Source organism: Spermophilus citellus (assembly GCF_964194105.1).
Source record: "Spermophilus citellus genome assembly, chromosome: 2".
NCBI lineage: Eukaryota > Metazoa > Chordata > Mammalia > Rodentia > Sciuridae > Spermophilus > Spermophilus citellus.
In genome coordinates, this window is record NC_138183.1 from 4,035,285 (window position 1) to 4,052,031 (window position 16,747).

The 16,747-nt window shown below is 52.2% G+C and overlaps 1 protein-coding gene across 5 annotated transcripts in view; it reads left to right on the top strand.

The window, feature by feature from the left end:
• AK8 (adenylate kinase 8) overlaps positions 1 to 16,747 on the top strand; it is a 109,489-nt gene that overhangs the window by 32,071 nt on the left and 60,671 nt on the right. For 4 of the 5 annotated variants that reach the window (XM_081278712.1, XM_081278714.1, XM_081278713.1 and 1 more), the window contains 3 exons: positions 171 to 371; positions 3,572 to 3,703; positions 11,693 to 11,782. In XM_081278712.1, coding sequence (XP_081134838.1) covers positions 171 to 371; positions 3,572 to 3,703; positions 11,693 to 11,782 — 423 coding nt within the window. The remainder of the gene's footprint in view (positions 1 to 170; positions 372 to 3,571; positions 3,704 to 11,692; positions 11,783 to 16,747) is intronic. The other variant, XM_081278715.1, reaches the window with a different exon arrangement.

A 16,747-nucleotide genomic window follows, 5' to 3' on the forward strand; every position in this document is an offset into this window, starting at 1 on the left:
CTACCCTGGGTGACTCTTATCCTTGTGTTAAGGAGAGCAGGCCCGGCGCTCTCAGGCCCTGGGATGTCAGTCACCCACAAGCTGGGCCTCCAGGGAAGAGCCCTATCCAGGCACAGCAGCCCCCCTAGCAGCCCTACAGGGTGGTGGTAACTGCTCCTCTTTCTGTGCAGAGATCTATCACACCACTTTCGACTGGCCCCCGGAACTTGAAGTCCAGAACCGTCTGATAGAGCCAGAGGGCATCTCAGAGCTGGAGACAGCCCAGAAATTGCTGGTATATCATAGGAACATCATCAGGATCCTTCCTTCTTACCCCAAAATCCTGAAGACCATCAATGCTGACCAGCCATGTGTAGACGTCTTCTACCAGGGTAAACACAAACGGGAAGTCACACCCTGGGCACCGCCCCAGGCCCAGGCCCACCGTGCGTGTCAGCATCACCCATCTGGCAGCAGCCCATGGCCTAGGGGTGCTGGGACTCCAGGAGTCAAGTCATAGATGTCCAACTCCCCTGCCCAGAGCGTGTGTGTGCAGGGTCCCTGAAGTGCCCCACTGGGAGACTGGGGCAGTGTCCGTGTCCTACACCTGGACGTGGTCGTGTCTCTAGCCCGTGGGAAGTTTGACTGAGATAGAGGTGGGAGGAGGAGAGGTGAGGGATGGGGTGGCAGAGTCTGGACCTGACCCTGAAGGAGAAGGAAGAGCCGCCGTATGAAGGTTGGGACCGAGGGCTGGGCGTGCTCCGTGGTGGAGCGCTTGCCAGGCCTGTGCGAGGCCCTGGGCTCAGCCCCCAGCACTGCAAAAAGGGGAAAAAAAGAAAAAAAAAAAACACTATCACAACCAAGACTCAGGTTCAGAGCAGGGAAGAGCCGTCCTGCTCCTGGCGCTGTGCTGCCGTCCACAGCACAGCGGAGGTCCAGACATGATCCCGAGTGGCGGGCCACCACGTGCGCCACCATGGGCACCAAGGGAGGAGGGCCTGCCCTCTGCGCTGCCGGAGCCCTGGTGTGGTCGACTCCTTGCCCAGCACACATGGCTTTGCCATCTTTGGCCTCGGTCTTAACACCCTGAGCCTGGGGCTTGCCATGCATAAGATGCCCCCCGCCCAGGAGCAGGGTCCCCAGTGGTGTGTCCACAGGAGAGCCCAGTGGCTGGTGAGGAAGCTCTCCGTGCCCTTCCCAAGTGTGGTCACCGCGGTTCAGCATCCTGCCTATGAAGGCAGAGGGAAGGCAGAACCACTCTGTCCCCAGAACTGTGTTATGATTTTTTAAAAGTCTTGCTGTGTCAAAACCCAGTTCTCCCTGTCCACCGACTCCTGGAAACCGAGGCATTCAGTCTGTTTCGACATGATACAGGCTCGACACAGACACTGAGGACACTAGACGGCTGGTGACGTCCTTTCTCACCTGCTCCCTCGGGTCTCCTTAAAGAAAGGTTTATCACGATGAGACCTGGTTTGAGCCCCTGGGTGCTTCCCGCTGTCCCCCCGCTGCCCTGTCCTGCTACAGTCTCTGGAACAGTCATGCCGTCTAGAGGCACCACCAGCCCCCAGGCGTGTGTCTGGAAAAGGACGGTGCTTTCAGAAATGCCAGGCTTATAATTTTCAGCGCTTTGCATCTCAGAAGGGTCTTTAGTAGCAAATACTCTACGCTCTTAAGATAAACATCGCCATGTTTATCTTATGCCATGATTTTGAATTTACACATTAATTACTTCCAAATTACTTAATTAAATTTAAAAGTTCATATGATTGTTCATAAAGAATTCATGCCTGGAATTGTAAATAAAAATGTGTCTGAATATTAATTATTATTAATTAATAATGCGGAGAGATAAATTGGAAATTGGAATGCAGAATTCTCTCTGTGTTGTTTTTTTAATCTCTCTGCAGTGTACCCAGCAACCACATATTTCTTAAAAAGAATAATCAGATGGCGAGACCGTCTGGGGGATCATTACTTCTAATTAACTTAGTTATTTACTGTAAATTAAGCGTCATTTGTAAGCAGGCGGCCTTGCCTGTAGCATTTGGTGCTTTTCAGAGGCTCTGGATCATGGGCGGTCTGAGGAGAGCGTTACTGGAGCCCCTTGCTGAGTTTCGGGCTCTCAGTGGGGAAATGGTGCCCATGGTGGTGGGTTTGGAGCGTTGTCTCGGAGCCTGATTGACTCATCTGTAAAATGGGACAAGAATGATACCTTCCTCGTGGGATTGTGGGCCATTCAAATGAGGGAGTGACTACAGAGTGCTTAGCTCAGCGGTTAATATATGCTGGCCGTGATGGTGACGATGACAGCCAGCTTTGACTTTCCTGTGCCATTAGTTCTAAGGAGGGGGTTGGTGATGTCTCTGATGATCCATCCCACAAAATAATCCCCCAATGAGCCCAAGGATCCTCACTAGGGACAGTTCTGTCCCCGCGGCCCCCAGGTTCCAAGGGAGAACAGTTGACTGTCTGAAAGCAGTTTCTGGTTGCACAGCATGGAGTCGTGCTTCTGGCACATTGTGGGTGGAAGTCAGGATTGCCTCTCAGCACCACACAGTGCCTAGGACACCCCACAACAAGGAACCATGTGGCCTCAGCTTCCATGTGCTGAGGCTCAGAAACCCCAGACAGGGACCTTAAATGGTTTCTGGGGGCACATTCCTGAGAGTGGCATGCTGGCTCAGGCCTCTGCCCAGGACGGGATCCCCTGGCGGGACAATGGCAGTGGTGATAGTCAGGGTCCCGAGGCTGGCATTGCAGGGAACGCTGATGCTTCTGCAAGAAGTGAGGCGAGTGGGGAGGCCCTGTTATGGCTGGCCCCTTTGGTAGGCAGCTCCCCAGGGCCGCCCGGAAGCCTGCTCTTCACAGCCCCACCAGCCTGTTGTCTGAGCCCCCCTCGTGTGTCCTGGAGTGGGAGGTGGCCTGTTTGATGTTCAGTGCTTTTCCCTGGGACTTCTCCGCATCCAGGGCCCCTGTGGTGCAGGTCTCCTGTCAGCAGTGCTCGGCCCTGCCTCTCCACGTCTTTGTTCATCAAATGCCAGGGGTGCGTCTCTGCCACTCCTGTGACCTGTTTCACCACCGCCTCTTTGGAGACTTGCAACAAAGTTGGTGTCACTGGAGTGCCGCTGCACAGATTATTCTCCACCAATTCCCAAGTCCTTTAGAAGTCCCTGCACAGGAGCCTCCAGCATGGCCTGACGCATTCATCAAAGCCTGAGACTGACACCCAGCCAACACCTCCCCTGGGGGACCTGCCTGGCCCAGGGCTGGAGGTCAGAGGCTCAGCCAGGATGCAGTTTGGAAGCCTGTCACGTGCCAGAGCCAACCTCCCTCTGCAGCACACCCAGCCCCAGTTCAACCTGCAGGCCAGCGGCCGCCTGTGTGGGCTCTAGTGCAATTCCAGGGCAGTCCCAGGCGGGGGGGGGGGGGGGGGGGGGGAGCTCGTTCCTGCAGGTCGGGGGCACCGAGGGTTTCTATGGTGCCATAAAAGAGAAATACTGATGGCCACGGAAGGAGCCATGCAGAGGGGTCGTGGGCTGGCTTCCCTACCCTTAGGGTCTGGGCTTATTATCCTCATTTCTCTTTCCAGCTCTGACCTTCGTCCAAAGTGGCCATCGATCCAATGCCCCATTCACCCCGAGGGTGCTGCTGTTGGGGCCCATGGGCAGCGGGAAGAGGCTGCAGGCTGGCCTCCTGGCCCAAAAATATGGCCTTGTCAACGGTGAGTGCCCAGAAGCAGCAGTGCTTCTAGAGCCTTCTTTGCCTTCTGCCCCACAAGCTTCCTCATTTTACGGGCTGGTGGAGGGCAGGAAGAATCCATATCAGTTTTCTTTCTTGCTCTCTGCTCTGAACAATTTCCAGCTAGTCCATCTTTACAGGTATAAGATTTTTCCTCCTGAAGAATATTGCCATAAAGACATCAACCAGCAAAAACGTGTCCGTAGCCCAAAGAGCCGGAACGTTTCCAGTCATCATTCTGTCTCCCTGGGCCTGCTGGCTGGTGTCTCTGCCGCCCAGGAGCTCTCCTGCAGCCCTGCGGCTGGCTCGCCGGGAGCCTCGGCTCCTAATAGGCATCTGCTGCTGATTTATTTGCTCCCGTCTCCTCCGCTCCCCCAACCCAGGTCAGGGTATTTACAGGCAAACAATTTCTGAACCAGAGGAAGACTTCTCACTCTGCACAGTTTCAATAAATATTTTACCAGGAGGAGAGAAAATATTGAAATCAGCTCTCCAGGTCTTTGCCGAGGTGGTCCCAGGCGGTCTTGGAATGGCGGCCTGTGTTCAGGAGGATCAAGGGCTGGGAAGGAGGAGGCGAGTGTAGGAGGTGCAGTGAGGGGCAGAGGGAGGGAGACGAGGCGCCACCCCCATGCTGCACAGCCAGCCTGCATTACCTCTGCTTTATGTACCAAGAGAACACGGGACCTGCACCCCCAGATTTATAAATATGTATATGCACACCCCCAAATTATACATCCACACCATTCAAATCTATAGAGAGAATACATACACATGCACAAATATATTCATACATATAGCACCCAAAAGAATCACAGTTGGAATAAAAATGCTTTTCAATTAGGTTTGCTCCAACTTGAAATTCCAGACCCTCAGGGACTAGCCAGGAATCAAGGACAAAAGTCACACCTGTAAAATCAAGAGGGAGAACTGAACAGTTACACTGCAGATTTGGTTAGTGTGGAAAACACTTTAGGATAACGTGTACATTCTCTGCATCCACTTTTTTTTTTTTTTTTTTTTGTACCAGGGATTGAACTCAGGGAGGCTTAACCACTGAGCAACATCTCAGCCCTTTTTATTTTTTGTTTTGAGACACAGTGTCTTTAAGTTGCTTAGGGCCTCCCTAAGTTGCTGAGGCTGGTTTTGAATTTGTGATCCTCCTGCCTCAGCCTCCTGAGTTGCTGGGATTATAGGCAAATGCCTCAGCACCCAGCTGCATTTACCTTTTCTTGGAAAAATGGAATTATTAAAATCATTCCTTCTTTCAATTTGATATATCAAGAGTATTCCAAGATGAAGTCTGTGGCAGTGGGTGGGGATGGCTGGGGACAGGTAGAAACGGGAGCTGGCGGTGGCTGAGGATGAGCGGCAGGCTACCTGTGGCCGCACCCACGTGCTCCTCCAAGTGTCCGCACTCTCTGCTGCGTGGAAGGACACAAGAGCCTTCGTGGCAGAGCTGGTGGACCTGAGAACAACAGGAGCACCTTATCAGCACCCGGCTTTCTCTGAGTAATCGGCTCGTGCTGCGATTCCCCTAGCAGTTACTCTCGCTCAGGCATTTTTTAAAATCTAAATTGCTTTCAGCACAGCAGTTGTGAAGAGATGATATTACCTGCCTGGATTTTTCCAAAAATGAAAATAGAAATGCTCGTGGAGCTTTGTAGTGAGGGTCCCTCATGGGACTCTAGGTCATGGAGCATTTGAAAACTAATTCAGAAAGTTTGCTTTTCCCCAAGGTGTTCTTGATAAATAGGGGACATCAGAAGATCCAAGGAACCAGTTGAAGGGACCTCAGGTACCAAGAGACAGCACCGTGCCGTTCAGGGCTCTCCGCAGAAGCCTGGCGGAACCAGGGCTCCGGGCGCTGTCTGCTCCTCTGGGGCCACTTGGTGTGGTCCTAATCTCCACGTTGCGGAAGCCCTGAGTCAGAGGAGCACACCTCCAAACATGCAAGCTGCCCAGCATTGAGCCCTCCACGCTTGTCGAAAGACCCCCTTTTATAATAGGTGGGAATACAAATGCGTACAACTTTTTGAAAGGAAAAAGTCACTGCTGACTGAGATGCTCACTGTGCAGATCCGCCCACTTGGTGACTCACGCCTAGGGTTGGATTCCACTGAAGTGCTCCCCGTATGGGGACAACAAGAGGCACCCTCACACCCCGCGAAAAGCAACATCTTGCTGGAAGAGGGGGCGGAAGGCAGTTCACTCAGCCCTGTCAAAAAACACGAAGCACGTTGGCCTATGCACATGCAAAATCTGAAGAAGCCTCCACCCGGGAACTGGTTGTCTCCGTGGAGTGGTGTATCGCAATGTGGATCGGCTTGTTTTTATAACAAGCAGAATTTTCTAGTCAAAATCAACCATGAGGGATTCCCTGGACTAATATTAATAGCACCTATGGGGCATCTACTGAATGCCGCGCACCTTATTGGATACATGGAGAGGACTGGTGTGGAGGAAGAAGAGCTGGAGTGTGCAGGAGACCAGGCGGGCAGGCCCAGCGAGGCTGGACAAGGCCCTCACTGCAGGCCCAGCCCGGCCTGCCAGCCAGCGCCTGCTCCTTCGCATCCCCCACTGTGGCCCTCCAAAGCCCTCATCAAAGCCCACCGCAGGAAGACATTTGCCTTAGTCCAACATCTTGACCACGGATACGATCCTTTTTTTCTTTCTCGGCTTCAAGTCTGTTTTAGTCGGTTTTTTATTTTGTTTTGTTTTTTGCTGCTATGACTAAAAGGTCGACAAGCACAACTTTAGAGGAGGCAAGTTTCTTTGGGAGCTCATGGTTTCAGAGGTCTCAGTCCACAGAAGATGGCTCGGTTCCTTGGGCTCGGAGTGAGGCCGAACTTCAGGGCTGAAGAGTGTGGCAAGGGGAGCAGAGGGAGTCTCCATCCCCAGACGAAGAATGTATACCAACGGCGCCCTGGGGCCCCGGCCACACCCCGCCCCATTCAGTTACCACCCAGGTCATGCCCGCGGGGTCGATTCACTGATTGCTAAGCCCTCACACCCATCATTTCCCCTCTGAACCTTCTCGCATCGTCTCACACGGGAGCTTTTAGGGACACATCACATCCACACCATGACAGAGTCCCTGGGAGAGGGGACACTGCTCCAGGATTGTCTTGACAGGGTGAGCTCGAGTGAGGTGGCCATGGGCAGGGCCTCTGTCACTCTTCCCTCACTGGGCAGCTGCCGTCACAGAGTTCCTGCTGAACACCACTCCTCTTCACCCCACTTTGGGGCGCTGTGTTTTCATTATCATTCAGTTAAAAATATTTTGTAGGGCTGGGGCTGGGGCTCAGTGGCAGAGCACTTGCCTGGCATGTGTGAGGCACAGGGTTCGATCCTCAGCACCACATAAAAATAAACAAACATATTTAAAAAGGCATCTGTCCACCTACAACTACAAAGAAAACTTGAAAAAAAAAGTCTTATTTTTAAGCTGGGCAAACACCTGTAGTCCCAGTGACTCAGGAGGCTGAGGCAGGTCCAAGGCCAGCCTGGGCCATGTGCAAGGCCCTAAGCACTTTAGGGAGAGCTGTCTCAAAAATCTAAATAAATAAAAAATAAATAAATAAAAGGGACTGGGGATGTGGCTCAAAGGGAGAATGCCTCTGGGATCAATCCCTGGTGCGCGCGCACACACACACCATAAAAAAACACACACAGACAAAAAGCTTTCTAATTTCCCTTGTGGTTTCTTTTTGGCACCTGTATTTTATTTAGAAGTGCATCATTTAGTTTCCAAATATTTGGAGATTATTTTCCAGATTATTTTTTCTTACTTATTTCTGATTCTATTGCTCTCTAATTTTGTTGCTTTGAAGTTTTTGATACTTTTTATGGCCCAGCATATGGTCTGCACTGGTGAATCCCATGTGCACTAGAAAAGAGCACGGATCCTGAAGTTGTTGGCTATAACGCTCAGTAAATGTCAGTCGGGATGAGGTTTTGACAGCGCTGTTCAAACCTTCCAGGTCCTGAATGACTTCTCTAGACTTATGATCTCACTGACTGGAAGAGAGGGGTTAAAATCTCCAATTCTAATTGTGGATTTGTCTGTTTTCTTCCAGTGTCTGCTCCATGTAGTTTTTTCAGTGCATATGCATTAAGTCTTGTTATGTCTTCTTATGAAATGACCCTTCTATTGCTGGGCAATATCCTCTACCTCTCTATTAATCTTCGTATTTTTAGAGTCCACTTGGTCTGACACGTGGTCGTCTCACCTTGTGATCAGTGTCCGCGTGGTTTATCTTCTATTCCTTTTCTTTAAAGCTATCTGTATCGTGACGTTTTAAATATGGGCCTCACAGACAACACATACTGGGGATTTGCTGTTTTTAAAAATCCGAGCGGGCGTTCCTTGTCTTGTAGCTGGAGAGTTCGGTGCATTTCTCAGCTGTCTCACAGGGGGCTGCACTCCCCACCCTGGTGTCCGTTTTCTCTCTGGGTTGGCCGCTCCCCTCCTCCTCCCCTGCTCTCTTTGGATTAACCAGCTAGCTGTAGTGATCCATTTCATCTGTGAGGTTGCCCTCTTAGGAGTGTCTCTCTGACTTTCTTGGTGGTTGCTCTAGAGATTGAACGTGTGCCCTCGGCTCGTCACGGTCCTGGGGTGACCCTTGCACCTCTTCACCATGGCACATCCCCATGGCACTGCGTTCCACCAATAGGCCGCGGTCCTTCGTGCTGCTGTGTGACCTCCACAATGTATCATAACTATTTTTCTTTTAAAAGCCATTTGTGTTGAAGTGAGGAAATAAGAGGGAAGACTGTCCTGCCTATTAACACTCTTCCTTCCTTGGTGTAGATCCAGGCTTCCATCGGGTATCATTTTCTCTCAGCCTAAAGAACTTCCTTTAATATTTCTTTTAGTCAAAGTCTTCTGGTGACAGATCCTCTCAGCTTTCGTGTGTCTGCCAGTGTGGTTGTTGTACCTGCACTTTGCAAAGATCTGTGTTGACAGGTTTCTCCCCCTTAGCACTTTGGAAATGTCATCCATTGTCTTCGGGCTTGCACTGCCTCTGATGAGGACTCCCCGGCAGCTTCTCTCGTCTTTGTTTCTCTGTGTATGAAGCGTCTTTCCTCCCGCTCTGGCTGCTTTTAGGGTTTTCTCTTTCTTTTTAGCTTTCAGCAATTTGACTCTGGTGCATCAAAGCATGGCTTCCTTTGTGCTGATCCTGCTTAGTCTCCAAGACTCTTGGATGTGTGGCCACTGTGGGTCACCAGGTTCTCCTCTGTCATCACTCACATGCCCCACCCCTCTCTTCTGGGTGGCCAGGAAGTCAGACTGTTCCTCTGCCCCAGACCTTCCTCCCCATCTCCGCTCAGTTTCTAATTCCTCCATTGCCTGTTTTCCTGTCTCCAGATCCGCTGCAGCTCATCCGGCGATTCCTTTCATGTAAGATTTTGTATTTTCCAGTTCCAGAATTTCCATCTGGTTCTATTTTTGTAGTTTTTATTTGTTTGCTGAGATTCCCCATCTGCTCACTCATTTTAACTACCTTTTCCTTTAAAGTTTTAGCTATATCTATAATTACTGTTTTAACGACTTGGTGTACCAATCCTTTTTTCTTTTTTTTGGTACAAGGGATTGAACTCAAGGGTGCTTAAATACTGAACCAAATCCCCAGCTCTTAATTTTTTTTTTTTAATTTTGAGACAACCTCTATAAATTGCTAAGGGCCTCACCAAATTGCTGAGGCTGCCTTTGGACTTGCCATCTTCCTGCCTCACCTTCCCCAGCTGGGCTTGGCTGGGTGCACCAGGTCTGATCTCCACCATCCCTCGCTCGGGTTCTATGGCTTTTATGCTGTCCTTGAAGAGGCTTGCCTTTTTCTGATTTTCTGTATGTCAAGCAGTCTTTGTTTATATGCTGGACATGTGCTTCTGCTTGAAAAATTTTGAGTTTAAAAGAATTGAGTTCTGGGGGCTGGGGCTGGGGCTCAGTGGCAGAGCGCTTGCCTAATATGTGTGAGGCACTGGACTGGATTCTCAGCTCCACATACAGATAAATAAAACAAGATCCATCAACAACTAAAAATAAATAAATAAATAAGAATTGAGTTCTAACAGGCAGCTAATTTACTGGAGAATCAACTTGATTTTGAGACTTTTAAAAAGATCACTCTGTAGTTGCAGACGGACAACATGCCTTTACTTGTTTCATCATATGCAGCGCTCAGAACCCGGCCAGTGCCTCCCACATGCAGGCAACTGCTCTGCCGCTGAGCTACCGCCTCAGCCCCTCACTTTGAGGCTATTTAAATGAGGCATCCCAGAGTCCTTACCACAGGGCTAGGGCACCTTTACACCTCAGTGTCACCTTTCTGGGGTCTCCACTGAGTCTCTGGGATCTTCAACAGGACTCCCTCTGGCTGCAGTGCCGGCATCCCCAGCACTGTGAATTGCATTCCCTTTTCAGCTTCCCCGTAGCTTTCCTTTCCCAGGCCCCGAGGAGGCTCCCTCTGCACCTGTGCAGCTTTGTATTGACGAGCTCCATGCAGATGCTGGGACCTCCGTGCCTGCTCCCCCCTCCATTAGCTTGTTCCTCAGATTCCAGCTCTGGATCCCGACCTCCAGGCTGTCTCCTCCACCCAGCGACACTGCTGCTCGGTCTGTGCCCCGCTTCTGTGCTGGTTTGAGAAGTGCCCACGGGTGGGATCCAGGGTGACTGTGGGGCTCATGTTGGGTGTCTCCCCTCTCAAGGTCACAGCCCCGTGCCAACCAAGGATGGAAAGAGTGGCTTCACGGATTTTGCTCAGTTTCGTAGCTTTCTAGGTGAAGAGTAAAAATGGCCTCTGCTGCTCCTTCGTGGCCAGAGCCCGAGGCCTCTCCATCTCCTCCAGACCTAGTTCGCATCCCCCTTTTGCCCTTCCTGGATCTCTCCCGGAAACAGCTTCCTTCGCTTATCACAGCCTCAGGCTGTTGAGAGAAGGAATAAGACAAAGCAGACTTGGCCCTGGGAACACTCCCATCGGCCCTTGTTGTCTCTGCTGTGAAACTGCCCACCGCTCAGGACAAGATTCCTGCTGTCCTTTGCATAGGGAGTTAAGCACGTCATTGTTAAGGACTAAATCTTCATAATGGTCCTTGTCACAAACCTCATGTCATCCTGCTAATTTCAGGATGGTTTCCGGTTTCTTTAGTAGAAGCAGAAAACTCCTCCCCCTGAAGGTCAGAAAGCCAAGGTCGTGCAGTCAGCGGCTCCGTGAAGACGCAGCCTGAGTCTTGTGCTCTGGCTGTTGAGGGCCTTCCTAGTCCAGGAGGTGGGAGGCGGTGTGTATTCACCCGGCACCTGTTGCCCAGCCTCTCCCACATGCCAGCCATGGCCCAGGCTTGGGGACACGGTGGGGCATGATGGAAAAGAACCCTGCTCCGTGGGATGTGGCCGTGCAGCAGGGCACTCACTCCAGTGTGGCCTTTTAAAGTAGCTGAGCCCACTGCATATCAGTTGGCCACCTGTTGTGTACCCACCATCCCTGGAACACCTTTCAGAGCAGAAGGTCTGTGGAGACGCCATCCCCGCCCTCCCTGTGTGGTGGTGTCCGGGAGGAGCCTTTCCCCACGCCAACGTTCATCCTCCACAGCGACCCAGAGAGCTGCGCACTCTGTTCAGTCATTCCAGGGCCACCGGCCTCTCAGGGACCTCCTTGTCAGTGTCATCCCACGTTGTCTACAGCTTTTTAAAATATGTCTTTAAAACTTTTATTTTATGTAATCATCCTTGTATGTGGCGTGAGGATGGGACCCAGGGCCTCACACGTGCCCCACGTTGTCCACTTTTAATCTGTTCTCTGCCCAGTTCCTTTCATCCTTTTCTCTCCCAGCTGCTTTCTGACGTCGACCTTGCCTTGGACGACAGCCAAATGCACCCCAGCACGCAAGCACCAGCCCTGCCCCGAGGTCCCTTTTCTCCATCTTCCCTCTATTCAAGGTCTGACGGGTGTCTTTCTGCTCCTCTCTCCATCAGTGTGCTGCGGGCAGCTGCTGAAAGAGGCGGTGGCAGACAAGTCAAAAATCGGCGAGCTCATCTGGTCCTTCTTGGAGAAGAAGGTGACAGGTAGGCCAGGCTTCCCTTAACCTGCCACCACCTGAGGCTTCAGAGAACGTGCTCTGCGTTCAGTGCTTGAGCACCAGGGCTCAAGGTCGGGGAGAACAACTGGGCGTTCATGTAGGCAGAGGCCCAGGCCAGTTCCTACAGTGGGTCGTCACTGGTGTCTAGAAGGTTCTTGCTTCTCAAAGCGGTGACATGGAGTGCTGCAAGGAGCTGCAGAGCCTCCCGGTCCTCTACTGCACGGCGAGCAGGAGGTGCAGAGGGCTCTGTAGATGTGAGGACAGGCCAGGCCAGGGTGGACAGGCCACTGGTCCTCAGGGGTTTAGTGGGGGAGCAGGACTGGATGATCTTTCCAGATACCCCTTTTATCTGTAGTCTGAAAGCACTCTGAGTCTGACCCCTAGGAAGGACATCTCCAAGCTCATTCTAGCTCAGCTTCCTGAGACCACAGAGGAGCACAGAGAGGGCACTGAGCTGCTGAGGACACACAGTCTGCTCATGGCCAGATTTTGAGAAACTCTGCATCTCTTCCCTGGACATTGCATTTTCCACACACCCACGTGTCTCTTGCACAAGTGCTGTGGTGCCTCCACTCAGTCGTGCAAGTTTAGATATCACATCTGACGTGACCATATGGTTGTCATGAAGAAGATCAACCCCAAACCTGGTGGACACACCCCAAATCCCAGCCCCTAGGAAGCCTGAGGCAGGAGGATCACAGCTTCAAGGCCAGCCTGGGCGATGTATCTGAGACCCCATCACAAAACAGAATTTAGAGAAGAGCTGGGATGCTGCTCAGTGGTGGAGCTCCTGACAGCATGTCAAGGCTCTGGGTCCAACCCCCCGTACCGAGGAAAGAAGGAGGAGAAGAGAAGGGAAGGGGGAGAATCGACGCCCGCGAAGCTGTCATCCTAGCAGGCAACGGCCGTCACCTGGGCCACTGGCCAGCCGGGTTCTTGCTCCTTCTCCTGCCACTTTCTGGGTAGAGTGATTAATGAGGCAGTGGCTGCCCGCTCCCAGCCATCGGCTGAGAGTGCCTGTGGGAGGCGTCCTGCCCTGGCTGTCCCAAGGAGTCCTGGTCCCCAGGGTGAAGTTCAAGTGAGCAGAGAGAGATCCATGGGACCCCTGGATCTGTGCAGGGGTAGGTCAGAGGGGGCCCGTTCCAAAGTCACTGAGGGACACCCAGAATGACGTGGAGTGAGAGGGCCAGGCAGCGAGGCAACCAGTCGTGTGTGGCTCGGTTCCAGTGCTGCCCCCACAGCTGCGTGGCCCCCAGAAACCACCAGGCCCTCTGGAGCCCCAGCTCCCCGTGAGACGGAGGGGAGCCCTGCTTGCAGGGCCATCACGGCACAGCTGGAATGTGCTGAGCCCCGCCGTGTGCCACGGGAAAGCGGCAGGACACTGGTGATGAAGGCAGCGTGGCTCCTCTCAGCAGGTCGCAGGTCGGGACCTGCCCCTGGTATCTCAGGATGCATTGATGGGTTGGGTCCATGGTTGTGCCCAGGAACAATGGGGCATGCAGCCCAGCCCTCATGTCCCCGCCTGCGGTGGCACATGCCTGCTTCCTTCCTTTCCAGCAACGCCAGGCGTTGGTCCTTACGGTTCGTGGTCCTGGGTTCCTTCCTGAGGCTCCAGGGAAGAGTGTTTCCTGCCTCGTCCAGGTCCTAGAGGCCCTGCATCTGGCTCCTGCCCTCTCTTCTACCTGAAAGCCAGCAGGGTGCTCCTCTCGTCACACCCCTCTGGCTCACGCCACCCTCCCTCCCTCCCACCCAAACAGTCCAGGGTAACTTCCTGTCCCAGAACCTTGACTTAATCACATCTGCAAATCCCCCCATCCCCCGACAGGTACCAGGGACTTTAGGCTGGGGAGCATTATTCTGCCCACCGTAGCTAATCGCTGCAATCTTTGCAAACTCTTAAGTGCAAAAAAAAAAATTTTTTGTTATTGTTGTTTGGTTTTGGGTTTTTGTGGTGATGGGGAGGGAACCCAGGGCCTTGTATATGCCAGGCACATGCTCACCACTGAGCTACAGCCCCAGCCCCCAAACTTATTTTTTTCTAATTGTGGCCTCTTGGTTACTGGTGGTACTGGTAAGGTTGAACACCTTCTGATGAGACAGTCAGTGTAGATTCCATCTCTTGTGCATTGCCCTTCTGTGGCCTGGCCCTATTGATCTATATTTGTCTTCACTTCTCCTTCTTTCTTTTAGTGTTTGGGATACAAATGCAAGGGCTCAGGCTTCCTAGGCAAGTGCTCTACCACTGGTCAATTCCTTAGCCACTATTTTTCAATTAAGCTATTTTTTGTTGTAATTGGTTTGTAGATGCTCTTTGCATATTAGTGTTGTTCAAATTTTCCATTAATTTATGTATATCCACGTTATATTTTATTTATATATTTCAAGTCAATCATGAGATTGTACAGTTTTAGTGATTGTTGGGGATGGTGATATGTCACAGCCCTTAGCTCTGAGATGTCCTGGAGTATTACAGTTCCCAAGGAGGTCCTACTAGCATGTTGATTTGATTCTTTTTGAGGTCACGAGCACTTGACCTTCTAGTTTTCTTCATCCATGCTCATCACCATCTGACCGGGTAACCTTCTTGCCTTTGGCCTCCCAGGGCATTGGGCACCTGCGATGGCACAGCCTAATGGACCGTCAGTTATGGGCACCGCAGTATTTACTTACCCAACTGGCATCTGCGAGGTGAATGGGAACAATTGCTAGTTCTTCCCTGTATAGGAACAGGAGTGAGTTACCTTGGGCCCATCTGTGCCTCAGGCACAGTGGCTTATCTCACCCACCACCAGTAACAAACCCGGGAGTCCCCGTGGAGGTCAGGTGCAGACCGTTTTGGTTTGTTTGGGTTTTTCTTTTTTGGTGACTACCAAGGAGACTGAGTGCACTGTCACATTTCCCATGAGGTTGGAGAGACCTGGATAGCTTCCATCTTCAATGTTTTGTGCTTTTTTTCTCCCACGGCTTTGTGTTTGTTTAGACTATGTAGCTCTATAATTTTGCTCTTCCTACAAAATTAAAGACACAACAACAACCAGTATCATATCTTCCTAACAGAAGCAATAAATCCTGTCATCTCACTAATCCTGATCTTGCAGGATAACAAAGAATGCATTTACATTTATAACCACTAACAGGGTCTCATTAGTGGGATGTGGAGACGCTGCAAAGAAAACCAGAGCTCTCGGCTGGCCAGGAGGAGCCCCGCACCACCCAGGCTTTGCAGGGACCACCCAGCAAAGGAAGAGATTCTCCATAGAAACTGGGTTTGTAGAGAAGTTCCCACTGAACACGGAATCTACCCACCAACCACAGCCTTGCTTTTTGCTGAGTAACTGCTGTTGGTGGTCCGGTGGAGGCTGCCCCGCTTCCTAGAGTATCAATGACATCTGTGGCTCAGGGTCCCCAGTCCCTGGGTGCACCTGCTCAGGTTTTGGGTGGTGAATAGCCTTGTCCCTTCCCCTCACCCTGTGTTCTGAGCTCATGAGGACATAGTCCCTGGAGCATCAGGTGTGCCCCGGGCCAGGACTCTTGCATGGAGATGTGGCTGGCATCTGAGGCCATGGTTGGGCTTCCAACATCCCCTCCAAGGCCAGGTCTGAGGAGAGCTACCCACTGCATGGACACATACTGGTGGGAACAGGGAGATGGCCCCCAGAGCGGGCTCAGGAAGATTGCTGACTGAGTGGAGGCAGAACTGGAAGGGGGTCGTCCCCCCCCTCCAGGATCGAAGGTCCCTCCAGAGCACCCAAGGACAGTTGTTGGTGCACCCTCTAGACTGCAGAACTCTTGGAAGAGGGAGGCTGTGGCTGTTTTCCTGTCTTCTCTGGGGATCTACGGAGGCATCTCCAATTTCTCTCTCCTGAATCCCAGGTGCAGTTTGGGTGTCTATGCCCGGGGTGCTGGTGACATTCCTGGGAGCCTGGGGGAGCAGCCAGACACCTCCTTGTGGCTGTCTACATGGTGCAGGGAGCATGGCTGGAGGAGAAGGGTATGATAAGGACAGAGAGACCTCAGGCAGAGGGCTGACACACGTCACCACCTGAGCAGACCCCAGTCCAGCTGCCCATCCTCGGCAGCCCCAGGCCAGACAATGTGGCGCTTCCTGGAGACACGCCTTTTGCTCCTCTGGGTATTAGGCCTCCTCTATGGGGACTCTGCTCTGCCCATCCTCTGGGCTGCTGGCCTCCTGGTCACTTGTCACAATGGTGGAGTCCCTGGAGTGGCAGGCTCCCGCCCCAGCCACCCACTTGGAGCTGCGTGGCCCGGAGGTGCTGACCTGTTCCTGTTGGGCACCTGCTGCGCAGGCGGCCTCCTCACCCTGCTGCTCCACGGATAGATCCGAGCCTCCTTCCCCCTCGAGCCTCCTCCTGCTATTCCCCCACCAGGCCTCTGATGCTGAGTCCCAGCTGTGACCTCTACAGACTCGGTCATGTTCTTTTTTGTCCTCACGAGTGCTGCCAACACCTCCTTCTTTGGAATCAGCAACAGAATTAATAACTGTGCTGTTTTCCCTTCTTTCCCCATTTTCTGGGCAATGGACTCTAGGGCCCCATCTTAGTCATCTTCAATCTCTTGATCCCAGGCTCTTGGTGATGGTGCCGTGGACAGAGGGATGGGGAGATGCTTATTCTGTGCCCTGGACTTTGAAATATACAGGTCTGACCTTCTAAACTCATTTTGACTCCATCTGCAGAACAGAACAAATTTATTCCCCAGGGTTCTGCGCGGCCTTCTTTATGCAGCCACTGCGGCACCATGGGCGGGGGTTGGTCTGCGAAGGACAGCAGGGTTGAGCTTGAATCATGCAGCCTTCCTCACCAGAAAGCTCCTGTCACTTGTACCTGGGTAAGACATGAGTCAAAGCGATTTGGGGCTTTTGGAAAAACAAGTCCTCAGCCGTTTCTCTATCAACTGAACTGAGGCTGTTGGCCCTGATAGCCTGTGACGG